A 27,767-nucleotide genomic window follows, 5' to 3' on the forward strand; every position below is an offset into this window, starting at 1 on the left:
TATATGTGTTCCATTAGATGTGCAGTTCACATGAATGAACCCTATGAGAGACAATGGTGACCGGTCATGTGATGAATCAACTGCTACTGAATCCAAGCTCCCTTCATTCATTTCCCTCGTTGTGTTTGTCACTCACCGTCACACACAGACAAGCTGACGCTAGCCGCGGCGTGGCTGACGCTGTTGCGGACCGAGCAGGTGAGCAGTCCCGACCGGCCCGGCTCCAGAGTGACGTCACTAGCGCTACTCGGTCCGGAGAGGAGACGCTTGCCGTTCAGCGGGAGTCCGTCTAGACTCCAGCTGTAGAGGAGTCCGTCTAGACTCCAGCTGTAGAGGAGTCCTTCCCCCCCGGCCGAGCAGGACACCCTCTGCTGTCCCCGGGACAGACACTCCCGGGACAGGAGGGGAGAGGAGACCGGGGCTAAGGGAAACCGACTGAGGAGGTGAGTCTCACAGGTTGACTGAACAGAAACCTTCTGTTATTCACTCATAAAAACCTAAGTTCATACACTAGAAGAATCCACCTCTTTAACCCCTCTGCTCCCAGACTAACTAGTGTTTACTGGGCTTGACATATTTTATGACTACAAACACAAATTGGGCAGAAGCAGAATAAACAGCATTTTCACCCTCAGCACTTCTAAAGTAAAGTAGAGCAACACAGCCCACTCTTTATATCAAATGTTGACAGCATTAATAACAAATGGGCAGAGGGAACATTTAAAGAGTACCTAGAAAAGGCCTTAAAAACATTCACAAAATACAGTTTATCATGTGACATTACCGATCATGTTAACATGGAGCCTGAAAGCCAACACTGTTTCTATAAGAGCTATGAAGTCAGAGGTTAACGTCTAAATGATCCTTAATGACGTTAATGAATCCTTAATGATGATGATGAGAGGGAAACAGCAGCAAAAACCGTCTGTTTCCCTCTCATCTTTAACCCTGGTTAAATAACTACTACTACTGAAATAAGACATAGTTACTCACCTTGAATGGTTAAATTACATTTCGTTTTTTCTAATTCCATTCCATTTGCATTATGTACTTCCATTAAGTATAGACCATTGTCTGTCCTGTCAGTGTCCTTTATAGTAAATATTCCAGTACTGACATTAAATGAATATCGAATGTTTGTTTCCTGACTGCGGTTGAAGGAAATCCTGACACCGTTTCTCCTCAGTGTGTAGACATCATCTTGTGAGGTCTGAGTAGGCAGCAGGACCTCCACGGTTCCTCCCAGAGAGCCAAAGCACTGGGTCGTGATGTGTGGCTGTGTGGCGTTGCAGAAGGTCTTCACACCTGGAGGTTTACAGAGGACAATAAAACAATACAGGAGATGTATCTCAATGAGATTCACAGACCACCGCTCACTATTACTGTAATAAGTCTTATTAACACTATAAGAGGGATGGACATTTTGAATACAATGAGTGTCATTGCAGAGAGGAACATTATACTCATATATGTTGAAGGTTCAAACATTTAATATTTCATTAAGTTTTTTGGATTTGATTTAAATAATTTCCATATGATTGTCATGAAAATACCCAACCGTACCCCGAATACACTCGATAATATGTGCTAACACTTTTGTGTTTTGCAATAACAAAGGGGAATTCACATTTTGGGGAAGTCACAAAGCAAAAGGCAGAGTAATGATTATTGAAATTTAACAATAAAAGGACTCAATTTATCCAGAATTTACATACTGTGGCGAACAGCACGGGAAGGACGAGACGGGAGACCAAGTTTAACCGTTTAGTACAACTCTCGCGCCCCTTACACCGCACGACTACGAGAGTTTGTTTTTATCCGAACGACTACACAAATAGTAGCTCAACTCTACAACGGACACGTCACTCTCGGTGGCGGTGTCAACAATAATGAAAATGAACATGTTAATAGAACACACAACCATATAACATCCCGAACCCATTAACCCCACTTAACCCTAACAACAGAATAAAATAACAAAACCCCTTTTGTCAACTGACAACCCAATTCCCAGAATCCCCGCGGCTCCGGAACATGGCGACCACACCCGTGGTCGCCACAATATGATAAATGATGAATTAGTTTGACCCAACAAATGTTGAAAAGCAACTACTTATGAACCAATAACTAAAAAACTATAGCTGACTAAATGCGATAAAATACATGAAGATTTAAAACAGTTATAATGCCATAAAGATCTCACCATCAGTAACACCAATTAGTAACAGCAGCACAGCCCCCATGTTGAGCATCTCGACCTCAGTGTGGTCTCAGTGGAGTCCAGGACTTGAGCCTGTTTACAGGAACACAAACCCCAGCCTATATGAGACCCACATGTCATCGCAAAAGTGGAAGTTGTGCAACCGCTCAGCAAACTTTATATTCACCGCAACCGAACTAAAAGGACCAATACCTTGTTAGGATGAAAACGTTAAACAGTACTGGGTGACTGGGCATCTTCAAAGATCCCATAATAATCTCATAATCCCCTAAAATCAATAATTATTAATAGAAAGAAATTAGGAAATCAATTATGAATTCATGTTAAAATTCTCCCAATAAATACGACTGAGTTGGTGAAATGTTTTCTTGTGTCATTTTAATTTGTTCTCAGTAATGAGATGAATGGGTTGGAACAAAAGCTAAATTGAAGTCTACCGTTATAAAAGCTTTGGTAAGACAGTGAGGAGGGCAGGGTGTTGGAGTCCCAGCCCAAAGGTTCAGGGTCCAAACACCGCTGCAAGAAGCCCTACCTCTCTACTTATTAATATGACTCGGGAAAAAGAATCAGACTAAGTCACTTTGGAGGACAGTGTTTGCTAAATGACTGAACTGAAAGTTAAACCTTGATGTCTCTGTTGTACTGTCAATGAGAAACAATCTGTTTCATTCTTTGCTGGTGGAGTCTTGCTCGTAAGTCTAGTTGTTAGGGTTTGTGTTATCAGGGCAATCTGAGCCATACGGGGGAAGTTAGAGACGGCAGGGAAGCAAAAACAGCAGAAGTGTTTGCCCCGTCTCATTGGTTCCCATGATGCGGCCTTGACTCTATCTGCAGAGGTGTCAGCACTTGAACCATTTGAGTCACAAGTAATGAGGATGTTTCTATTCTATTTTAGGTAAGGTACATTATCCACAAGACTGTCTCTTTTCTTTAACATTTTGGGCATCATAACAATTATTAATTTGAGGTTTTATATTGTGCCCTACTTAAAAGCAATATTTATCAGTTCTTATGTTTCAAGCTTTATCATTTTACTTTGAAAATTAATCTGGACTAGAATAAATCGAGTTGAGAAAATACCAGTCGCCAGTGCTTGTTTTCTCAAAATATATTTACACATTCATCAATATATATTTTAACTGCAAATATATGAAATATGATAACTGAGACTAAAAGGTCTCAGATGTTCATACATTATCTTCGCTGTATATTTAGGTAGAAAAAATGCCAAGGCAAAGGAACGTGGTCAATTTTGACCGAAATGGAAGTGGCGTAGGTTAGCCGCTATGGGGCAGTATTGCATTGTAAACGTGTCATGTTCACAATTTGTATAGCAATCGATTAACAATTACACTAGAGCATTTTCAGGAAATGTAAACATAAATTGTTGACTATGAAGACTGCACACATGCATCCAAGCAAGTTACACATGCAGAATAGTATAAAACACATACCTAGTTATTCTATGTTAAGAGTTACGCAGGCTTTCAGGGATCAAGCTATCACAAGTATTTGATTGTTTCAGTTTCTATCCATGACACAGGAAGCCACCGTGGACAACAAAGTAGGAAAAAATAGATACTATTAATAATAAAAAAAATAGTTGAGATTTGATGAATGACGGAAACTACACGGTTTAAACTGAACGGCTTGATGAACATAAACATGAATATAACAATGGCTGAATAAACATTCACATTTTCAAAGGAGTTCAACGAAGTGGCCTTTCAGATGCAGAGAGAGAAGTGTCCCTGGCAGGTCAAAGGTCAGTGGGCTGATGGCCCTCTGTCTAAAGCGCTGTCCGCGTCCTCCTGGGTGTTGGCAGCTCTCAGGGCCTCGTCCTCCGGGGCTGAGCGGTCACACACTCGTCCACATTGGTCTCCAGCGTCCGCCCGGGGCCTGGAGCCACCTCGACCGGCCCGTACTCCACCTCACTCTCCCCCTGCCCTCCCGGTCGCCCCGGAGACGTTTACGTACGGCACATCATCATCTACTTCCATGGAGGACAGCGCGATGTCTGAACAAACAGAACATTAGACAATGAGAAAACGGCACAGGAAGTAAAGTTTGTGTTTAACAGTTGACCCAAAGAGACACTTGGTACCTCGAGGTCTGGAGGTTTTCTTCTTCTTTAGGGCCCAGTAGACTCCTAATGCTACTAGGGGCAACAGCACCACCGCCAGAGAACGAGCGATGAAAGGGATGGGGTCTGTCACAAGGAAAAGAATGGCACAGAGAACAAACATTTATGAATACATATTGATATCATATATGTATACATATAGGTCTGCTTTCCATTCATATTGACGCCTCTAGCTTCCAACTCGCTGCATAAGGTATTGTTGTCCCTGTGCACCCACATACATACATACATACATACATACATACAAACATACATACATACATACATACATACATACATACAGTAACGGGTATGCAGACTGACCTCATATCTTTCACATTTTTTTTCACATTTTATCAACATAATGGCTGCTATGTTACCCTTTAATGATTTATCAGCCCTGTATATATAAAGATATCTTTATATCCATATGCAGATATCTACATACATAATGAGAATTATTGTATATATATTTACGGTTAACAGATTGACATCACTATCTTCACGTCAGATTTACATAGGCCTAATGGCAGTGTTGGGAAATTTCACTTTCTTCGTGAACTAGTTCAAAGTTCAGTTCACAAATTTTAAAATGAACTAGTTCAGTTAAACGTTCATAATTCAAAATTTTGAACTAAGTTCACAGTTCCAAAAAATGAACTAGTTCATAGTTCTTTTTTTCAATATGTTGCTGTGAGCTATTCGTTTTTTCCGGTATTTTGAACATTGAGCCCCCTTTGTGGTTTGTCTAGGATGAAATAGAGTGGTTGAATCAAGTATCGTAGCGAAATACAGTTTCTATCGTGTTTTATTGCACATTTAGCGCATTTTGTAAATCCCATTGATTTCTGTTGGAAGACTCAATGCTCGTTGGCCGGAAACGGAAAGGGGGGGTGTTCACGTTTGGTTGTAGTCTTTTCTCTCGGTTCTAGCCCTACTGATGAGATGGAGAACCGAGCGAAAAGACTACAACCAAAGGTGAACTGCACCCCTTTCCATTTCCGGCCAACAAGCAATGATTCAAGGAGGTATTCTAGTCCGCTGAGCTATGAGCCAGAGAGCTAACGTTATGGATTGTACATATTTATAATTCGAAATTCGTCTCAGCCTTTATACCACAGATACTCTAGACCAGGGGTCGGCAACCTGCGGCTCCGGAGCCGCATGCGGCTCTTTAGCCCCTCAGCCGTGGCTCCCTGCAGTTTTCTTAAAAAAAAAATATATATATATTATATATATATTTTTATATATATCGTCAACTAAACGAGAGGTCGCAATGGATGCGCAATAGCGCTACCGTGAGGGGGGGAGTGAATGACAAAGCTTCGTTGATTTGCAGGTGGCTAATCCCAGTAGGAGTTAAATCTTTAACTGGCATCTGGCATCAGGAAGTAGCCTAGATGCTGCCATTGGCAGGAGGCGGGACATGCCAGTGAGCCGCCAATCAGCAGCATCCACCGTTGACAGCCAATTGCACGAACGAATACTGAGCGAGAAGGGTTTACAGCATTAAAGTTCGTAGTCAAAAAGTTATTTAGCTGTGTTGAATATTAAAGTTTCAGTACGTTATATTTTGATAATAAAGGTCCTTACAGTTTTTTCATTACTTGACTATTGTATCGCTATGCTATGCTATGCTATCTATTCCTTGTTTACATTGCTGGCCATGACCGATCACGTAGAACGTCAACGGTTGAGGCTGCTGACTGGCTACTGTAGTCTACTGTAGGCTACTGTAGGCTATCCCTGATGCCACATGACAGCTAAAGATTTAACCATGTAACTCCCTCTCTGACTAATATTGAGTAAACTTACCATGGATAAATCCAAGAAAAGAAAAGTGGCAGAGGAAAATCGAGATTTTAATTCAGCGTGGACAGATTCATTTGCTTTCAGTACTACTGATGCAGGCTTACCTATATGCTTGATATGTGGCGAGAAATTAGCCAATAACAAAAAATGTAATGTTGAAAGACATTTCCAGAACAAACACTCCGCATTTGCTGAAAAGTACCAAGCAGGAGGAGAAAGGAAAAGAGCGATTTCGGAACTGCTGCGGAAATGTGAGCAGAGTAAAATTACTTTTAAGAAATGGATCAAGTCTCCAAATTCAACAACTGCTGCTAGTTTTGCGGCAGCTCAGGAGATCGTCAGGTGCGGAAAGCCATTCACAGATGGAGAATACTTGAAAGAGACATTCATTAAAATATCAGAACATCTATTCTCGGACTTTAAAAACAAAACTGAAATTGTTCAGAAAATTAAAGATATGCCTCTCTCTGCAAAAACCGTAAAGGACAGGACCATTAAGATGTCAGAAAACATCACCAGTCAACAAATTAACGACATAAATTCAGCTCCAGCATTCTCCATCGCCTGTGATGAGTCCAGTGATGTGAACGACATTGAACAACTAGCGCTGTTATGCAAATACGTGAACTCTGACGGGCCGCAGGAAGAAATTATTGAGTTGATACCGCTCAAAGGCCAAACACGGGGGGAGGACATTTGTGAGGCTGTGGTGAATTGTTTAAAAGCCAAAGGAATAAATACCACCAACATGGTGTCAGTGGCTACTGATGGGGCACCTAGTATGAGAGGAACACAGAAGGGGTTTATTACTTTACTTCAGAAGTCGCTGGGTCGAGAGCTGCTGACGTTTCACTGCATCCTGCACCAAGAAGCACTGTGCGCTCAAACATTTCCCCCCGAATGCAAAGAGGTGATGGACCTTGTCATTCAGATAGTCAACAAAATAATGGCAAAAGGGTTAAACCACCGACAGTTCTGTTCATTGTTAGATGAAGTCGACAGCGCATATTCGGATCTCCTGCTGCATAACAAAGTCCGGTGGCTGTCCAGGGGAGAAGTGCTTAAACGGTTTGCGGCTTGTCTGGAACAAGTGAAAACTTTCCTGGAAAGTAAGGGCCTCACCTATCCAGAACTGGAACACCCAGATTGGCTGGAAAAGCTGCACTTCATGGTGGATATGACAGGTCACCTTAACATGCTGAACAGAAGTCTCCAGGGAAAAGGAAGCACTGCCCTTCAGCTGCTGGAGTATGTTTTGGCGTTCGAGCGCAAGATGACAGTGTTTGCCAGAGATGTGGAGAAAGGTACGTTCTCTCACTTCCCCTCCCTGAGAGAGTTCAAAACGTCACACAACATCAATTGTGAGTACTTGCAGCACACGATCATTGCAATGCAAACTGCATTTGGACAAAGATTCAGTGAGTTCAGAAAGGAAAAAAGCACATTATCCTTCCCCGTCACACCCCTGGACATCGACCCGTCCATGCTGAACATGTCAGCATTCACTTTCGTGAGTCAACCCGATCTTGAAATTGAACTGGCTGACATAGCTGACAAAGAGGTATGGGTGTCCAAGTTCAAAAGTCTGACAGCTGATCTCGAAGACGTCGCCCGTCGGAAGGCTATTCTCGCTCGAGAACACAAATGGAGCGAAATAGAAAACCTTCCCAAACCCGACAAACTTGTGTTTGAGACATGGAATGCAATTCCCGAAACTTATCACAACATCAAGAAGTATGCCTTTGGAGTCCTGTCCATCTTTGGATCCACATACTTATGCGAGCAAATATTTTCTAACATGAACTATGTCAAATCAAAATATCGCTCACGCCTCACAGATGTCAGCCTGCAATCCTGCGTTAAGATGAAGGTCACGTCCTACAGCCCCGACATAGAAAAGCTCAGCAGTGATGTTCAGAAACAGAAATCACATTAAACAGGTGAGGACACTACAATTTAATAGGCTATTATTTTGCACCAAAAAATATATATTTTAGAAACTGAGCTGGTGTGTTATTTTGATTTTTGTTCAGATTCGATGGTTTATTGCTGTGGCCGAGGAAAAATCAAGAGGATGACAACAAACCTATGTTTACCTGTTTAGGTGTTCTTTATGTTTAGACTTATTATAGCCTACTCGTTCTATATGTTTGATTTATTTCAAAGTTATTTCTCCTCTTCATAAGAGTTTGAGGTTTTCCTGTTAGAACAGCAATCAAATGTTCTTCAACAGCTTTCTCTTTGTTGTTTTATAATTTCATGAATGCAACGAACTATGTTCTTTATGTTTAGACTTATTATACTCGTTCTATATGTTTGATTTATTTCAAAGTTATTTCTCCTCTTCATAAGAGTTTGAGGTTTTCCAGTTAGAACAGCAATAAAATGTTCTTCAACAGCTTTCTCTTTGTTGTTTTATAATTTCATGAATGCAACGAACTATGTTTTTTTTTACAGAGTGTCACAGGGAGGGGGTGAATTAAAAAGTTTGCGGCTCCAAACATTTTTTTTTTGCGGGAGATGGGCCAAAATGGCTCTTTTGATACAAAAGGTTGCCGACCCCTGCTCTAGGGTCTATAGCATATAACCGTGTTGTCTGATTACAGTTTAATTCATTTTCCACATTTGAACAGCTCTCGTTTTGAAGAATAATCACCGTGCCATTCGTTTCAATGGGAATCGCGCCGGTCTATACTTTAATTCGTCCCAGCCTTTATACGACAGATACTATAGGGTCTGTAGCATAAAACCGCATTTATCATATATCTATGTGCTAGTCTGCTTACCCATTATATTGAAGTTGAATTCCACAGCTGTCTCAGGGCATAATGTATTGTTGTCTCTGTGCACCCACTGTGATATATGTGTTCCATTAGATGTGCAGTTCACATGAATGAACCCTATGAGAGACAATGGTGACCGGTCATGTGATGAATCAACTGCTGTCCAAGCCCCTTGCATTCATTCTCTCAATGTATTTTTCCCTCGCTGGCAACCATTTATACATGTACATACATACATACGTACATACATACGTACATACATACATACATACATACATACATACAGTAACGTTCATCAGGCAGTAATATAGTACGTTCACGTTCGCCCAAAATATGAACGAGTTCATGAACTTTCGTTCAGTGAACGCGTTCAGGCACAACACTGCCTAATGGTTTGTGTCCATTTAATCTCCTTACCCGTTTTATTGACATGGTCTGTTGGTCCATCAGTGACCGCTGCCTCAGGGCATAAGGTATTGTTGTCCCTGTGCACCCACTGTGATATATGTGTTCCATTAGATGTGCAGTTCACATATATGAACCCTATGAGAGACAATGGTGACCGGTCATGTGATGAATCAACTGCTACTGAATCCAAGCTCCCTTCATTCATTTCCCTCGTTGTGTTTGTCACTCACCGTCACACACAGACAAGCTGACGCTAGCCGCGGCGTGGCTGACGTTGTTGCGGACCGAGCAGGAGAGCAGTCCCGACCGGCCCGGCTCCAGAGTGACGTCACTAGCGCTACTCGGTCCGGAGAGGAGACGCGGGTCGTTCAGCGGGAGTCCGTCTAGACTCCAGGGGACAGTGTCTGTCCCCTGGAGTCTAGTCCCCGGGACAGACACTCCCGGGACAGGAGGGGAGAGGAGACCGGGGCTAAGGGAAACCGACTGAGGAGGTGAGTCTCACAGGTTGACTGAACAGAAACCTTCTGTTATTCACTCATAGGAACTTACCTTCATACAATTATAATTCGAACTATCCACCTCTTTAAGACCCCTGCTCCTATTATTGATAGAAAGAAATTAGGAAATCAATTATGAATTCATGTTAAAATCCTCCCCATAAATACAATTGAGTTTGTGAAATGTTTTCTTGTGTCATTTTAATTTGTTCTCAGTAATGAGATGAATGGGTTGGAACAAAAGCTAAATTGAAGTCTACCGTTATAAAAGCTTTAGTAAGACAGTGAGGAGGGCAGGGTGTTGGAGTCCCAGCCCAAAGGTTCAGGGTCCAAACACCGCTGCAAGAAGCCCTACCTCCCTACTTATTAATATGACTCGGGAAAAAGAATCAGACTAAGTCACTTTGGAGGACAGTGTTTGCTAAATGACTGAACTGAAGGTTAAACCTTAATGTCTCTGTTGAAAAGAGACAGGGTAAGTTTTCATAGATTACCCAAAGTGTTGGAGTTGTGCAAAGAGTGGCTACGGGCTATCAATAACCCGAAGTTTGGATAGGACACAGCCGTTGAAGCACTGAGAAATCAGACGGTGTGCCGTCTACATTTCAAGCCAGAAGACTTGACAGAAGACCCGCGCTTGTGAGAACCGCAATTCCGTCGACATTTACCATTCTAGATGATGACGACGAATTGACAGGAACGTCTCCCAAACGCTTTTGCCTGGAGGTAAGACTCTTTCTGACTCGACTCTATTAGCAGCTAGCGGCTATTGAGAACACACACTGATCTGCCGTACAAAGGGAAAACGCAGTAACTACATATTTGGTCAAAATTGGTCCATTACCAAGACTGGTAATGGACTTAGAAACATATCCTTTGTTTTGTGTCAAAGTTTCGTGGCTCAACTGTGTCCCGTTTCAGAGAAAACACTTTTAAATTTGCAGTAACTACAAAATCCAACCTTTTACAAAGGTAAAACGCAGCAAGTGATGTTACGGCGTTCTACCTTGGTAGCGCTACCGGAGTCAGATAGCCGCTAGATAGATAGCTGGTAAGATTGTAGTATGTTTTGGTCGCTTGTTGATCTAATGTGTCTGCCTCGCTAACTCCGCTCATCAGCAATGAGGAAGCAAAGTTAGCCATGTAACTTAAGACACTTAGAGAGCTACAAGTTCTACATAAGATTGCTATTAGCGATGTAAATCCATCATGTTTTACTGTGTTAGTCTGACGTTATTCAAATGTTTTAACGTTATTGAACGTTTGACATTTCAAACTCAAACGACGACGTCTGCTGCAGCGTTGTCCTCCTCATCATCAGAAGAGGATGATCCCCAATTTGCCCAAGAACACCTGGCCTTGATACCAGTGCCAGCACCATTGAAGTTGGTGCAACCGATGAAAGCTATCAGCTTTAGTCAACCCTCACCAACACGTCGTCGTGGTCATCAGAAGATGAAGGTGTAAAGGGAGACTGGAGTGGCAAGAAGATCATTGTCAATGAATCCAGCCTAATGTCACTATTCAAGTTTTGCCAGATGTGTGGGAAACCGATTTCTTCAAAGACTATCAATGATACTGGGGCACAGAGGAGTGTGAAATGGATGTGTCTTGGGGGCCATTCTGGTACTTGGAAATCTTCACCAGACGTAAGAGGAATGCCAGAGGTAAATGTACTTTCAGCTGCAGCTGTTCTGTTCAGGGGCGGCACATACATCGAACTCTCCGACTGGTGCCAAACAATGGGTGTCCAAATTATTGGATCATCAACATTTACAACATCCAGAAGGCGTACTTGCATCCTGCTATTGAGCATGTGTACACACAGCAAAGAAAGTGCCCTCTTGGCAAGAGTATATTTGGAACAGATGGATGGGAAGAGGCCACACTTGTCAGGGGATGGCCGATGTGACTCACCAGGCTTCAACGCGAAATACTGCCACTACACTTTCATGCTAGACAGTACAAAGGAAGTACTCCACACCGAACTGGTTCAGGTAAGAAACATATGCATGGATGCAGAATAACAATAATTACTCATGCTATGTTGAAAGTTGTGATAACAACATTTTTGATAGAATTACTCCTGCTATGTTGACATTTTGATAACTTATCAAATTGAAATCTTTAGTGTACAGAGGCCACCAGCTCTGGCGCTATGGAGCCAGTGGGGTTTAGAAGGGGAATGAACGATCCCCTGGACACGGCCTTGACGTGGAGGTGATGGCAACGGACCGCTCCACGTCAATACAGAAAATAATGAGGGAAGAATTTCCTCATGTCCAGCACAAATTTGACATATGGCACACAGCCAAAGGTATGTTTTTTTGCCATCCTTGTTAACACACACATGCTATTCTCCACATTCAGGACCTACAGCCATTGGCACTTACCCACATTAAGAACTAGCCCCATGACACCTCATGCTTCAATGCTTCAAGGCTCTGGGAGGGGGTGTCTATCTGTCTATCTACTTGTCCAATTGATCACCCCACCTGCACTTCTCCAATAAATCTCATTGACAAGCCCCACCCTTTGCAATAGTCCACCATGTGGCTAAAATAAGCAATAGCTAAATAAATCTAAACTATGAATGGCTTAGACAGGGTGAATGGTCAAACACCAACAATTTCTATATTGTTCCCAAAGTTATGCTGCATTTTTTACCACAGGTTTCCGGAAGAAGTTACTCATGAAGGGGAAGAAAAAGGGGAATGAAATCCTACTTTCCTGGAACAGGTCAGTGTTGGTTTGCAATCTTCCTGAAGTTCCATTGAATTACAAGGTGGAAAATTACACATTTTAATATCTTTCACAGGTCTGTTGTAAAACCACATGTGGTTTTCCTGTGCCACCAGTAAGGGGGACGCAATCAAAAGCTTCCATAAATGTTCTATATGGTTTTTTTTTAAGTAATAGTATTATTGAGAATCTTTTATTTCCCAAAGGCACTACAAAACAGGTGAAAGTGCATTCCACACCATGTGGTCAATGAACACCGATGGACTGACAAGGATAGAAAGCGCCATTACTGTGACCATGCTCCTCTAACAGCCGAGTAGCAGAAGAAGAGGATGTGGCTGAAGAAGAACTCGTGGCATATCAGGACCTGACGTCGCTAGTCTTTGACAAAAGGCTTTTGAAAGATCTTCAGAAGATGGCCCTCTTCAAACATACTGGTAAGAACTGACACCCTTTTTACCCACATGTTTTTAACATATCCTATTGAACATGTTTTAATTAGTACTATATATTCTCCTTTTCACACAGGGCCACTGGAGATCTTTCACAGTGCTCTCCTGAAATACCTCCCCAAACACCAGGCCTTCTCCTACGAGGGAATGAGGGAGAGGGGCTACCTTGCCATCATGGAGCATAATGAGAACATTGTGGCACGAGAACAAGCCACCACGACAACAGGTGTGTTTTCATGTACTCTAAATACTACAAGCCACACACCACCAAATCTATCCAGACACTAATTGCAAAGGTCATAGAAAACAGACGCAACCCAAACATACAATTCAAGGACCCAACCTCCTCACTCACCCGACCACAACCTCCTTTGCCACCTAACATCTCCCTTGTCCCAAAGCCGCCAAAGGAAGCTGCAACATCATCATTCAAGAGCCGCTTCTGAGACGTCAGCTCTACAATAACCCATTCTTCACCAATATTTTGTAATATTACCATTTCATGTCTTTATGTCTTATGTGGTCTTTTGACCTTATCCTTGCGCTGCCTTACCTGTTTGCACTGCCATTGAGCACCTTACCATACATACCCAATCACAAGGTCAATATCTCTTTTTTATAGTGTGGACAATGTTGTATGTGTGTTTTGATGTTCATGACTCAATTATTTCACAATTATTTCTTTGTGAATTAAAAACAAAATGTCACTCCTGCTCTCCTGTCTGCCTTCAACAAAGTTTAGCATCATGAACTTGGAAGGAGGTAACTGATTTGCAACAAACTTATAACGCAATGTATACTTGTAATACTTCATAATTTTAGAAATATTGGTATGACCACCATTCTGTTGTTATCTTTGTCATCTTAGGCAACAGTAGCTAAGTAGCTCCAGTTATGAAATGTTGGTCGTTCAATAACACGAATACACTTGGAGCGACCCTACTAAGAAAGAACTACAACAACGTAAATTTGAACCATTTAATTATATACAAACAATACAACTGTTGGATGACTATATACAAACAATACAACTGTTGGATGACTATATACAAACAATGAAACAATAAACCCTGCTGCGCGGCCTCAGCTTCTTGATGCCCGCAGTACTGGCCGTCTGGAGCTGGGTATTTCTGGCGGATAGCCTGCACGACACAAGCAGGTAACACGACACGACGCCCTCTGCCCAATCTCTCTCCTTGCAGGACCCACTCAAGAAGGTGCCGGTAGGCTGTTCGGCGAAATTGTCCGGACAAAACATTGAGCACAAAGTGAGTGATGGTCTTTGAGCCTAGCATGCCACTGTAGCTAGCATAACTGAAAGCTATTTGTGCAATGAACATGCCACGTTAGCAAAGAGTACTCCTTGACATTAGTATCAAAGAAAATAAACTTACTTTACAGAAAGACGTTCATTTGGCCCTTTAGGCTTTGGCTGCCGTTTCCAGTTGACCTTAGGTATTCTAAAGTAGGTCTCCAGGACACCGCTATCCATATGGGGTGCGAAACTCGGGTGATAGACAACACACACGTCCGTGTCATCCTCCGATTCCGTGATTTCGTCCAGAAGAAATTGGCACCGCTGGAATTCTCGGCAGCAGACAGACTCTTGTTCTGTGTCCATTGGCGCACAGTGAGAGCACAGGCACCACCAATCCGCCCCAGCTCGAGCCATTGCGGGCTCCTCGTCTGCGGCAGGCAGGCCGTCTGCCTCGGCTGTAGCGGCGGCAGCTACAGCCGCTTCCTGTTCCTCCATAGCCCTCAGCTGCTCATCGCTTTATTGTGGCTCATAAAGGTAGCCACGAACATCCATTTCTACCATAACTTCAAAATCCCAATCCTCCATATTGTTTTCGTCTGCGTATTCAGAACCTTCGGCCATGTTTTCTGCAGGAGAAGTCTTACGCACTGGCACTGATCTGTGATAGGTCTGTTAGCGATTAGGTCCCACCCCCTATGGGCGGGTTTGAAAGGGTGGGACTAGTGCTTGTAGTCTCAAAAGAAATCCCCCCCTCTTGTATTTGCTTCTGGCAATAATGCAAAACAACGATTTTTGCTTCATTGCCAGAAGGAAGTGAAAGAGGTAAATACAGATTTCTCCCGTCTCAGGAGAAAATGAGGGAGTGTTGCATGACCATTCGAAAGTATGACTGGGTTTCTAACAATGCAAAGCTTAGTGCAAATAGGTGGAGTGTTTAAGTGTTTGCCTCAGCTCATTGGTTACCATGAAACGGCCTTGACTCAATCTGCAGCGGTGTCAGCCCTTGAACCATTTGAGTCAAAAATAATGAGGAAGTTTCTATTCTCTTTTAGGTCAAGAAGGTACATTATCGACAAGATTGTCTCTTTTCTTTAACATTTTGGAACATTTCCTGGAGAAGCTATGTTTTAGTCCTATGTTGTAACATAAGTCTTGTTTCAACATCATAACAGTCATCCAATTTATGTTTTATATTGTCCCCTATTTAAAAGCAATAGTTATCATTTCTTATGTTTCATGATTTTTCATTTTACTTGGAAAATTAACCTGGACTAGAATAACTACAATTTGGACCAAAAATGCATTGGCGGAGGTTAGCCTCGATGGGGCAGTATTGCATTGTAAATGTATCATGGTTACCATTTGTTTGCAATCTATTAACAATTACACTAGAGCATTATCTATAAATATAAATATAAATTGTTGACTATGAAGACTCTAACCTAAAATCAATTTTTTTGTTGTAAATTATCTCCTCGGTATGGTAAGGTGTCAACTGGAATTTGAAACAGTAAAACAAGGGTAAAATGAATAAGAGTGTCATTAAATTGTGTGTGTGTGTGTGTGTGTGTGTGTGTGTGTGTGTGTATGTGTGTGCGTGTGCGTGTGTGTGTGTGTACTGTGTGAATGGGCATCAATTTACATGGCTGGAACCTTAAGAATGTTTATAGAACACAAAAGATTGCCACTACAAAGAGTACTATTCTTTAAAAAATTGTATATTTCATACAGACATACATCCAAGCAAGTTACACATGCAGAATATCATAAAATACATAGTAGTTATAATATGTAAGAGTTACGCATGTAGAATTATTAGTATTTTCAGGGATCAAGATATAACAAGTATTTTATTGTTTCAGTTTCTATTTATGACACAGGAAGCCACCGTGGACAACAGAGGAAAAAATAGATACTATTAATAATAAAAATAATAGTTGAGATTTGATGAATGACGGAAACTACACGGTTTAAACTACATGTGAACGGCTTCATGAACATAATCATTAACATGACAACGGCCGACTAAACATTCACATCTTTACAGGGGTTCAATGAAGTGGCCTTTCAGATGCAGAGAGAGAAGTGTCACTGGCCCCCTGGCCCTCTGGCTAAAGGCCGATTCATACCTCTGGATCCGGACGAAATTCGTCCGTCCGTACCAAGCGTTGTCTCCGGGACTACCCTTCATACCTCCGTCCGGTTTCAGCGTTGTTATGGATGTTACGCAATACTTCCTCTACAGGGCAGTGTCTGTCGTGTCACAAATTAACGGCATCGACAATCGCAAACATGGCATCTTTAGAAGAGATGGGTTTTGCTTTGTGTCATCCGAAATCTGCAAAAAAAGGTTCAAAAAGTGTAGGCCTAGGCGGCGGTGGAATTTGCCACCCCTCATCAACCCGAGATTATCTCCTCAAAATGACTGGTCATTTTTAAATGACCAGTTACAACTCATTGCCAAAGCAGGGGAACAATAAAATAAAAAGGTCAGGTATATAGTATAATATAAGTATAAAACGTTAAATACAATATAAATACATATCAGATATTATTATCTATATTATCTATTTTCGCGGATGATCTGACCGGTTTCGTAAGCTCGGAGGCGACGGACCCACTGACGGACGAAACACCTCCGGGACCGGACGAAGCGGTCCGTATCCGTATTTACCGTAGGGTGTGAACGGGCCTTTAGGTATGGGGTCAGAAAAGTCATTAATAATGAATGCACAGAGAAGGATTCACAAATGCATTTTGTGATTTATATATAAATGACTCTCTTCTAACAAATACATTTCAATGCACACACAAATGGATATCGGTATGTATAAATGTAAAATAAATACATAAACAAAAATAAGTTTCACAAACACATTTCTGATCCACACACACATGTGTCTTGTTTTAAATGTAATATAAATCCATAAATATATTAATTAAAAAAATATTTGCAATTTTCATCTAAATGTATTGGATGTTGTTACATTTATATACAAACTGTTAAACTTGAATTAACAAGACGCTTTTCATTTGTGAACTGGTTTGCATTTGTGTGTGAAATGGTCTGTATTTATATGTGGATTTTTGAGACTCCTGACGTGGCTGGATTCACAAATGCATTTTTTTCAACAAGGAACTCTCTGTAGCCAATCAGATGCCTCCCTCGTTTTCCGTCTCCTCTCCGGACCTAGTAGCGCTAGTGACGTCACTCTGGAACCGGGCCGGTCGGGACTGCTCACCTGCTCGGTCCGCAACAGACGGTGAGCGACAACACAACGAGGGAAATTAATGAAGGGAGCTTGGATTCAGTAGCAGTTGATTCATCACATGACCGGTCACCATTGTCTATAGTTGTGCCCCCAAGGGAGGGCAAGGGCGTCTGCTGCCGCCATAATACAATCTCTGCCCAGATCATTGAACTCCTTCAAATGAAAACGGTATTTGTCTTTTTAACGAAAAGGACAACTAACCCATTTGAAAAACAATGAATTGCCTAACATACATTAACATGTGGAGCTCATAATGTTAACTATGCCTCCTAACAATGACGATGCTACCCTCCACGCTGTCATGCAGATCATGTGTTGATGGCTGGTTTAACCTGTTGCACTATGATTACTCAGTGTGCAACAAGTGTGCAGCCTTACCCAGACCCAGAGTCCAATCATTCTGAGTTGGGCGAGGTGGGGATGCTTAACCATCCATCATCCTCTCACACTCCACATACCGGTACTAGTCTATTCCCATCAGATGATTCGAGACATTAACTGGAATATCACAAACCTAAGTCCATCAGTATGTCATTCCCTTAACTCTCATGTTGACATAGCTTTCAGCCAGCTGATAAGCTACAACAGCAAAATAGAATCCCTGATATCAGTTATGGCTTTTGGTTTAGGTAGGCAACCCCACACTATTCAGTGTCTGTCCACCCGTGAAGCCTTTGGGGACAAGTTGAACAACCTCTGACTTACTTCTTCTTTCCTTCGTCACAGACCGCATCCCTTTCATCGCTCGTTCTCTGACGGTGGTGCTGCTGCCCCTAGTAGCATTAGGAGTCTACTGGGCCCTAAAGAAGAAGAAAACCTCCATACCTCGAGGTACCAAGTGTCTCTTTGGGTCAACTTTTAAACACAATCTTTACTTTCTGTGCCGTTTTCTCATTGTCTAATGTTCTGTTTGTTCAGACATTGCGCTGTCCTCCATGGCAGTAGATGATGGTGTGCCGTACGGTAACGTCTCCAGGGCGACCGGGAGGGCAGGGGGAGAGTGAGGTGGAGTACGGGCCGGTCGAGGTGGCTCCAGGCCCCGGGCGGACGCTGGAGACCAATTTGGACGAGTGTGTGACCGCTCAGCCCCGGAGGACGAGGCCCTGAGAGCTGCCAACACCCAGGAGGACGCGGACAGCGCTTTAGACAGAGGGCCATCAGCCTACTGACCTTTGACCTACCAGGGACGCATCTGATAATTGCAAGATCATTTTTTATTATTAATTCTTTTTTTCCTCTCTTGTTGTTGTCCATGGTGGTCGCTATTAGAAGTAGCATGTTTTACTGTTCTGCATTTTAACTTTTGTATTATTATACCTAGTATGTATATTATACTATTCTGCATGTTTAAATATTCTATTATTATACCTCTTATGTATATTATAATATTCTGCTTAGCTGTGCTCTTTTTTTTGCACGTGAGCCTAATTACGAAATAAAATAACCAGCTATCTATGAACTGCTTCTTGGAAAATATAATATAGTCATATAATTATTTGATTGTAATGAAAACATTTAAATAAAACAAATGACCACCTACTGACCATGAAATCTGGGGACCTGTAAAATGAAGCATTACTCTACTTGATATCTGAGTAGGGAACTGCCAGCACTGAGCTACATGTTTTACTCCAGATGCAGTTACTGTGTTTAGCCTCTTTGGGGCAGTATTGCCTGACTGTGTAGGCCTTAATCAGGGGCAGCAGCCCTACAGGCAGGGCCGTCCGTTTCTTTTTATACTTCTATAGTCCTATTTTTTATTTTCTGTATTTTATCACTCGATTATTTACCCAGTTGACTTTTGTGATTGTCAGCAATACGCAAAGCAAATTATGATAAATTAAAGAGAAAATAAACACAAATATATTCTACCAACATAAATAAATAAATTATACCATAGCCTACCAATTTTTAGAACTAGTATTTAAGAATCAATCATTCAACATGACTAATTATAAAGTACCACAAAAATCTACATTGATACATTTTTCAGACACAATCTAAACAAGTTTAATTGAAACAACAACATCGTTACTTTAACGTGCAGAACATACATTAAATAATGTACACAACGTAACGTACACAACATAACGTAGGCTACATAACGTAACGACCATTAAATAACGTACACAACATAACGTCGGCCTACACAACGCAATGTTGCATCCAGAAATTCATGTTTGCGCATCACAACGAATTCCATGAAAACAGAACTTGAACTTGTGAGATCAGGATAGTCTAAGAGATCTACAGTTGTTTTTTTTTTAATTTTTTTAACTGTATTAATATTTGAAAAATCATTAATTCCAGACACATTCTATCCTTCCGTCCCTGTTTTTGCATGGAGTTGCGACACTGAAATGACCCTTAATTCAGTGTTGTGTTCATTATCTGACTTTATAACCTGACCACATTTAATGTCCCGTTTAGTCTTACTACTGAGCTCTGGATCACTAGCAAGCTGTTGGAAACTAGATAGAAACAAAAATAAGAAGATTTAAATTATATAATGAATAACGGCCTGTTTCTAATGTTCAATTATGATTTTTGTTTTATTGAAAATGTCATGATATGGGTTCAAACAAAATCATGGGACGATACCAAAATACTTTACACAAACAAAATAAACATCATCCATATCATATAGATGCTCTGCATCCTCCACCCCATTCCCAGGCTGCCATACAACCAACACACAAACACAAACATCCCTTAAGCGTGGAACACCCCGGCCCAACCGTTGGCCATCTGAAAGGTTTGAGGAGACTCAGACGAGTTCGGGACCAATCTTTTCTGTGTTCAGCCATTTCAGTCGGGCGGTGTGAGGGCCCCTCTAGCGTCACCGTGTCCGGCGTGAGGGCCCCTCTAGCGTCACCATGTCCGGCGTCGGCCGGCCGCCCGTTCTCATATCCTATTGGACGTCACCCTGCCGTTCTCATATCCTATTGGACGTCACCCTGCCGTTCTCATATCCTATTGGACGTCACCCTGCCGTTCTCATATCCTATTGGACGTCACCCTGCCGTTCTCATATCCTATTGGACGTCACCCTGCCGTTCTCATATCCTATTGGACGTCACCCTGCCGTTCTCATATCCTATTGGACGTCACCCTGCCGTTCTCATATCCTATTGGACGTCACCCTGCCGTTCTCATATCCTATTGGACGTCACCCTGCCGTTCTCATATCCTATTGGACGTCACCCTGCCGTTCTCATATCCTATTGGACGTCACCCTGCCGTTCTCATATCCTATTGGACGTCACCCTGCCGTTCTCATATCCTATTGGACGTCACCCTGCCGTTCTCATATCCTATTGGACGTCACCCTGCCGTTCTCATATCCTATTGGACGTCACCCTGCCGTTCTCATATCCTATTGGATGTCACCCTGCCGTTGAGTCTCCTGAAGAAGGACTTGGTCCTGGCCATCTTCAGGGTCTCCTTCCTGTCCTTGGTGCGTCTCCGCGGCGCGCCGTCCCAGGGGTCTTCCTCCCCGTCCCCGAACCAGGGCCCCCAGGCCCCCCCGTTCAGGTCTGGGTGGCCCCGGGGGTCTTCGGGGGGGTACCGCACCGGCACGGCCGTGCGGTTGTAGAAGGCCAGCCGGGCCAGCAGCAGCTTGACCACGTCGGGCCGCCGCTCCGCCTGGTCGAAGCGCTCGTAGGGGTCCCCGGACACGTTGAACAGCCACACCGCCTTCCCGGGCCGCACGTGGCGCTCCAGCCCCCACCAGCCAACGGGGAAGCCGGACAGCACGGGCGGCGGCGTCCAGTCCCCGTAGCCGGGGTCCCCGGTGAGCAGCTTCCAGTCCCCGGCGCGGATGGACGCCTGGACCGCCGTGTCCCAGATGCCGAAGCCCCCCTGCAGCGAGCCCCCCCGCGCGGGGTTGTACAGCGGGTCGATGTTGTGCAGGATCTCCCGGCGCGGCGACTCCCGGCCCTCGCTGATGGCCGGCCACACGTCGAAGCCGTCCAGCCCCTCGGCGGCCGAGGCGTTGCCCCCGGCCAGCCCCACCAGCGTGGGGTACCAGTCGGTGATGTGCACCAGGGCCGTGCTCACCCTCCTCTTGCGCCGCAGCAGGGGGCTGTGGACGAAGCCCAGCCCCCGGACCCCGCCCTCCCAGTAGGTGCCCTTGCGGCCCCTCAGCGGCCAGTTGCTGCCCCCCGACAGCGGCTGGCCCCCGTTGTCCGTGGAGAAGACCACCACGCTGTTCTGGTAGAAGCCGTACTTGCGGAGGGCGTAGGTGACGTTGCGCACCGCCTCGTCCACCGCCGACACCATGCCGGCGTACCTGCGGCGCGGCACGTTGCCCATGTCCCGGTACGGGTAGACGTAGCGCCGGGGGCACTGCAGGGGCGTGTGCACCGCCTGGAAGGACAGGTAGATGAAGAGGGGGGGGCCCAGCGGGGAGTGCGCGGCCAGGATGCGGCGGACCCTCTGGGCGTACAGGTGGGTGGAGTACTTGCCGGCCTGGTCCCAGGCCACCGTCTCGCCCTCGTGGAGGTCGTAGCCGCACAGGCCCGGCCCGTCGCACGAGTTGTAGGTGTAGTAGTTGACGCTGCCCGTCAGCGAGCCGAGGTAGGAGTCGAAGCCGCGGCGGGTGGGCAGGCACTCCTTCTTGTAGAAGCCCAGGTGCCACTTGCCCACCATGTGGGTGGAGTAGCCCAGCCCCTGCAGCCTCTGGGGCAGGGTGACCCGGTCCAGGGGCAGGCAGCTGGGCTGGCGCGGCCGGATGATGGAGTGCTGCAGGCCCGTGTGGATCTGGTACCTGGGAGGGGAGGATCAACAGCGGTCCCAGAGGTCGCTGGCATGCAGACTAGACGCGGTTTTAAAGCAGTGAGTGAGGTTGGAAGATGTGTACTGTAGTCTTCATTGCTTTAGTGTTACCAGTGGTCGTTTAATTATTACTTTAAAAGTATAAGTATGAAATACATATATACAGTGGTGGGCATGAGTTTAGGCACCCATGCTAAAGTTGACTAAAACGAGGAGTAAAAAATCATCTTTTGGAAATTGATCTTAATGCCTTAATGAAGCAAATGAGGAAAAAACCTACCTATACGAAGACCAATTTGCTTTTAGAATGAATAATGTATCGTGATTAAATAAATGTTCTCCATAAAATACAGGGTGAATAAGTATAGACACCCCTTTGTTAAATTCCCATAGAGGCAGGCAGATTTTCATGGATCCAGGATACTATGCATCTCGATGAAGTCACCTAGGTCTTTGGAATTAAAATAGCCCCACATCACCGCATTCCCTTCCCCATACCTAGAGATTGGCATGGTTCTTTTCAGTAAGCCTAATAGCTGTTAGTTAGCCTAATGATATCTCAATGCAAATCAAACCAGCTAATAGGCTACCACCTATTAGCTGGTTTGTTTAATTAAAGCATTAAGATCAATTTCCTTTTTTTGTATTCCTCTTATTAGTCAACTTTAGCTTGGGTGCCTAAACTTATGCCTACCACTGTATATTTTTTAAAGGCGGTTTCCACTGTTTTAAAGTTAGAGACAACTAATGATCAGGGTCGGTATAGGGGATACGTGCAAAGAAAATGAAAAGAGGAAAGTCAAGTTCCTGACTGCTGTTCTACCTGCCGGTGAGGAGCTGACTGCGAGACGGGGTGCAGATGGGCTGGATGTAGTACTGTTCAAGCCTCACTCCGTCCGCCGCCAGCTTGTCCAGCGTGGGGGTCTTGATGTCAGAGTTGTGATAGCCGATGTCGTTGAACCCCTGGTCGTCCGTCATGATGAAGATAATGTGCGGCGGACGCGCTGCGGGCAGTACGTTGGCCGGGTCGGGAGCGGACAGGCGCTCCACCTGGTTGGGGCTCATCCAGTCCCACGTCAGGTAACTGAAGCTCAGCAGACTCATCACGGAGAACCCGGTCAGCGACGTGGTCGTCATCGCTCGTCTGACCCACTAACCTTTCTCGGTACCTACCTTCCGAAAAGCGTCAAAAAATCATATTGAAATGGATAAATCTCTAACGCAAAGAATAAACCACTCGCGGTGATAACGTTCACCTTACGCCTCGCTGAAATCCAGACGATCCTCATCCCGTTCGGAGAACCCCCCTAGTGTCCCCATGACGCTGATGAAATCTGCCAAATGTCACAGAAACGTTTCAAAACATTCCAGTTGACCTAGCGGTATCATGAAGCCCGCCCGACTGCCTCTCCTGGAGTCACTGGAATGAGAAGAGGCGCTCGTGTATTGACCCCCCCCCCCCCCCCCCCCCCCCCCCCCACACACACACACACACACACACACACACACCGCTGCACTCTGCGCACTCTAGGAAACGTTTGCACTTCTCGGGTATTAATGAATGAATGCATGCATGCATGAATGAATGAACCCAATAGCCGTGAGACATTATTTTGACCCTGCTTGGTGTGGAAGCTATTCCATGAAGGTAATTGGAAAGTTAATCACATTTGGCCAAACAAACCAAATGGAGGAGCAGCAGATGTCTAACCCTGATTGGATTTTGGATTATTAAGACCCCCCGACACAGGCTGTTGCTCATAAAACCGTGTAAGAGCGTGGGCGTGTCTATGTGTGTGTGTGTGTGTGTGTGCGCGCGTGTGTGTGTGCACGTGTGCGTGTGTGTTTGTGTGTGTGTGTGTGTGTGTGCGGGGGTCTTTTTGGGGCCTCATGTGGGGCCCCCCTGGTCACAATCAACGACAGTGTTCTCCGTTCCCCCTCGCCCTGTTCACAGACCCCTCTTTCAGTCTTCCTGCTTTTTTCACGAGTGAAGGAGTGAAGGGGAACCCTGGCAGATCTAGCAGCCGTTCAGGAGACGTTGATAACATCTCCGGCCAGACGTCCACCCCTTGGAAAAACGCTGAGCCCAGCCGATAACGGACAGACAGTTGCCTCACACCTTCCACGGCCCGGTCTGTGAGAGGCCAGGTCCTAAAGCACGCTGCTGTATTCAACGCCAAAAGCTGGGGTACTCGGTTGGACCCCCGATGGCTACAGCCTGCCTGTGTGTCGTTGAGCAAGATGTAAGGTTACCTGCTCATTGAAGACCTGTACCCTAATTCAGCATCCGTCCCTTTGGATAGAAGCGTCTGATAAAAGACTAAATAGTTCATAAACAATAGGGAACAATCATGTTTGAATGTAGAGCGGGAACCAAGGCAGGCCCCTACTGGGCGTGTAGCGCCATGTCACCCCTTGAAAAAACAAAACAGTGTCTCCGCATAATGAGCAATCATCTCACGATGAATTAGTAAACAATGAATTATTTTTTACTATTAAGATAATAAATAAGATTCCTCAACAACGGTCATTGGGATGGGACAAGCCATGCACAAGCTCTACGTGGATCTGGATATTCTAAGTCAAGATGACATCCTCATTCTGAACGTGGAACAGCGGTTAGGACCGCATAGGGACCGTTACCGCGGTAACGGTCAGTTGGGCAACAGAGGCTATAATTACATAGACACAACCACCACCACCACCACCTCCACCACCACCACCACCACCACCTCTGGCAGAGATTATGGCTTCAATACAACTGTGTCATCATAGAGGTCGCCGGACAGCCACAGGAAGTGCCAGCGCCCACTAATGGGCGTAACGTTGTGGCCCTAACAGTTTATTATTGGTTTAGTTGACAGTTCAAGCGGGCCGTTTGCCCTGGGGTCAGCAGTACTGGGACCCGCCCAGAGCCTAGCGGCGTGTGGAGCTCCTGAGGTCAACAATCATTTACACCATTTTCCTAGAGGGAGAACCATTGCTGAGAATTGCATCCAGAGAGCCTATTTTACCATAATTATCAATACAACTACTATTGCACAATCTCAACATTACAGGTCCAAAGGGGGGGGGGGGTCTTTGGGAGGGGCTGGTTGTGCCAGTGGAATGCAGAGTTTACAGAACCCACGTCGCCATCGCCACAAGAGCCACATGGATTAAGTGGAGTTAAATCAAATACTTTGCTGTTTGTGACTATATTTACCCTCTTACCAAGCGGACAATAAAGCATGCTGGCAAGCACACACACTGACACACACGCACATACACACATCCACACACACACACACACACACACGTAAAACAGTGATACCAGATATAACCAAAATCTGTTCATTTGCAGGCAGAAGGCATCTGGTTGAACATTTATATGACCCAAAAACCAGCAACCAATTTGATTCAAATTAAAGTAAACAAATAGAGCATAGATAGACCTTGCAGTGGCCCTACAATGTTTACACAATTATAACATCTTCTGCCCCCATATTATATATGGAGATGCTGAATTTCAAAATGATCCGTAAACAACAAATATGAAACGTTAGAAATGTTCTGCCAGGCCACAGGGACCCAGAAAAAACTCAACTCAATGGATGGTGTTCTGTGGATCTGTGGAGTTTATTTGAATTCCACCACGTACACACCGACCATTCCCCTGAAGGGGATATCAGAACCAAAATATATATATTGGCCTGGGTTTGAGAAATTACTAACCATAAATAAACAATTGACTTCATTTTTGGCAGTAAATAGATTGTTGAATTAATAAATGTAAACATAATATGTTTAAGATCTATCTTTTCACCCTTGTCTTCATCACACAACAGATTGTCAAAAACAAATTTGATTGCATTGCAAACCCTTACGTCCAGCCACAGGTAAGATCAGTCTGTCTCCACTCACCTGACTCCCAGGTAGGGGACGGATCAGTCTGTCTCCACTCACCTGACTCCCAGGTAGGGGACGGATCAGTCTGTCTCCACTCACCTGACTCCCAGGTAGGGGACGGATCATTTACATTTACATTTAGGGCATTTAGGAGACGCTTTTATCCAAAGCGACTTACAATAAGTGCATTTGTTACAATAAGTACATTTGTCATAAGAAGTGAAACAATATATCGCTGTCGGTACAGTAAAGATGTTCATAGAACCAAGTGCAAGTATTACAATCGCTAGGCTAACCCAGTGTAAAGCAACGATAGCAGCTATTGTAGATGCTACACAATTAAGTACCTTGAATAAGTGCAATGTGCAAGTGCCAGGACGTAAAACATTCAATGGTGGCTGTGCATTGGTTTCTATGCAGAGTCAAGATGAACTCTGAACAGGTGAGTTTTGAGTCTTTTGCGGAAGCTGGTGAGCGACTCTGCGATCCTGACATCGGTAGGGAGCTCGTTCCACCACTGAGGTCCCAAAACAGAGAAAAGTTGTGACTTTGCTGATCGACCTTTGCTTGCTCTTAGCGATGGCGGTACCAGACGTCCAGCTGACGTAGTTGAGCGGAGGGATCGAGCTGGGGTGTGTGGCTTTACTAATGCTTGGAGGTAGGCAGGGGCAGTTCCATCGACTGCCTTGTATGCCAGTACCATCATCTTGAATCTGATGATTCAAGATGATGAAGAAGAGGATCAGTCTGTCTCCACTCACCTGACTCCCAGGTAGGGGACGGATCAGTCTGTCTCCACTCACCTGACTCCCAGGAAGGGGACATTACTCATCTAGAGCCACTCACCTGACTCCCAGGTAGGGGACGGATCAGTCTGTCTCCACTCACCTGACTAGCAGGTAGGGGACGGATCAGTCTGTCTCCACTCACCTGACTCCCAGGTAGGGGACGGATCAGTCTGTCTCCACTCACCTGACTCCCAGGTAGGGGACTTTACTCATCTAGAGCTGACATTAAGAGCAGACATGTGGCGAAAAGGTAGTCTGGGGTGGTGTAGAAGTGTGTGTGGTTTGTCAGTTTGTGCGTGTCAATGGGCATGTGTGTGTGTATTGTGTGTGGTACTGAAGGGGTGGTGGTGCTGGTGGTGGTGGTAGTGGTGGTGGTGGTAGTGGTGGAGGTGGTGGTGGTGGAGGTGGTGGTGGTGTTGCTGGTGGTGGTGGTGGTGGTGGTGTTGCTCGTGGTGGAGGTGGTGGTGGTGGGGGTAGTGTCACTGTGTTATTCCTAACAGATGTTGGCTTTGACTAACCAGGAGGTGCTGTTATTGAATACGACCCCTAACCCTAACCCTAACCCCCACCCAATCCTCACCCCACCCAATCCTCAACCTAACCCCCACCCAATCCTCACCACACCTTCTTCCCCAATTTACTGCTCTGAGAGAGACGGTTTGGAGGCTTTAATCCTCCATTCTAGTCCTGCACTCATTTTAAAGCAGTTGGGCGATATATATATCTATCTCCCTCTCTCCCTCCCTCT

At 44.6% G+C, this 27,767-nt stretch overlaps 2 protein-coding genes across 5 annotated transcripts in view; both read right to left on the bottom strand.

Annotated features, from left to right (window-relative positions):
* The window catches only part of LOC307091612 (uncharacterized protein), a 43,447-nt gene extending 33,977 nt beyond the window's left edge, over positions 1 to 9,470 (bottom strand). For 2 of the 4 annotated variants that reach the window (XM_079759250.1, XM_079759247.1), the window contains exons 1-7: positions 9,356 to 9,443; positions 8,942 to 9,055; positions 4,326 to 4,430; positions 4,199 to 4,238; positions 2,204 to 2,293; positions 994 to 1,305; positions 137 to 421 (exon numbers count right to left, since the gene is read on the bottom strand). In XM_079759250.1, coding sequence (XP_079615376.1) covers positions 137 to 421; positions 994 to 1,305; positions 2,204 to 2,252 — 646 coding nt within the window. In that variant the 5' untranslated portion in view covers positions 2,253 to 2,293; positions 4,199 to 4,238; positions 4,326 to 4,430; positions 8,942 to 9,055; positions 9,356 to 9,443. Of the gene's footprint in view, positions 1 to 136; positions 422 to 993; positions 1,306 to 2,203; positions 2,335 to 4,198; positions 4,239 to 4,325; positions 4,431 to 8,941; positions 9,056 to 9,355 lie in introns of those variants that run through there. The other 2 variants (XM_079759248.1, XM_079759249.1) reach the window with 2 other exon arrangements.
* Positions 9,471 to 20,936: 11,466 nt separating this feature from the next.
* On the bottom strand, positions 20,937 to 23,480 carry LOC307091607 (arylsulfatase I-like; the record flags this gene model as incomplete). Its single annotated transcript, XM_079759244.1, has 2 exons — positions 20,937 to 22,335; positions 23,167 to 23,480. 2 exons carry the CDS (start codon positions 23,478 to 23,480, stop codon positions 20,937 to 20,939), a joined length of 1,713 nt encoding a protein of 570 aa, XP_079615370.1.
* Positions 23,481 to 27,767: the final 4,287 nt, after the last annotated feature.

The sequence above is a fragment of the Pollachius pollachius genome, assembly GCF_949987615.1.
Source record: "Pollachius pollachius genome assembly, contig: scaffold_84, whole genome shotgun sequence".
Taxonomy (NCBI): Eukaryota; Metazoa; Chordata; class Actinopteri; order Gadiformes; family Gadidae; genus Pollachius; species Pollachius pollachius.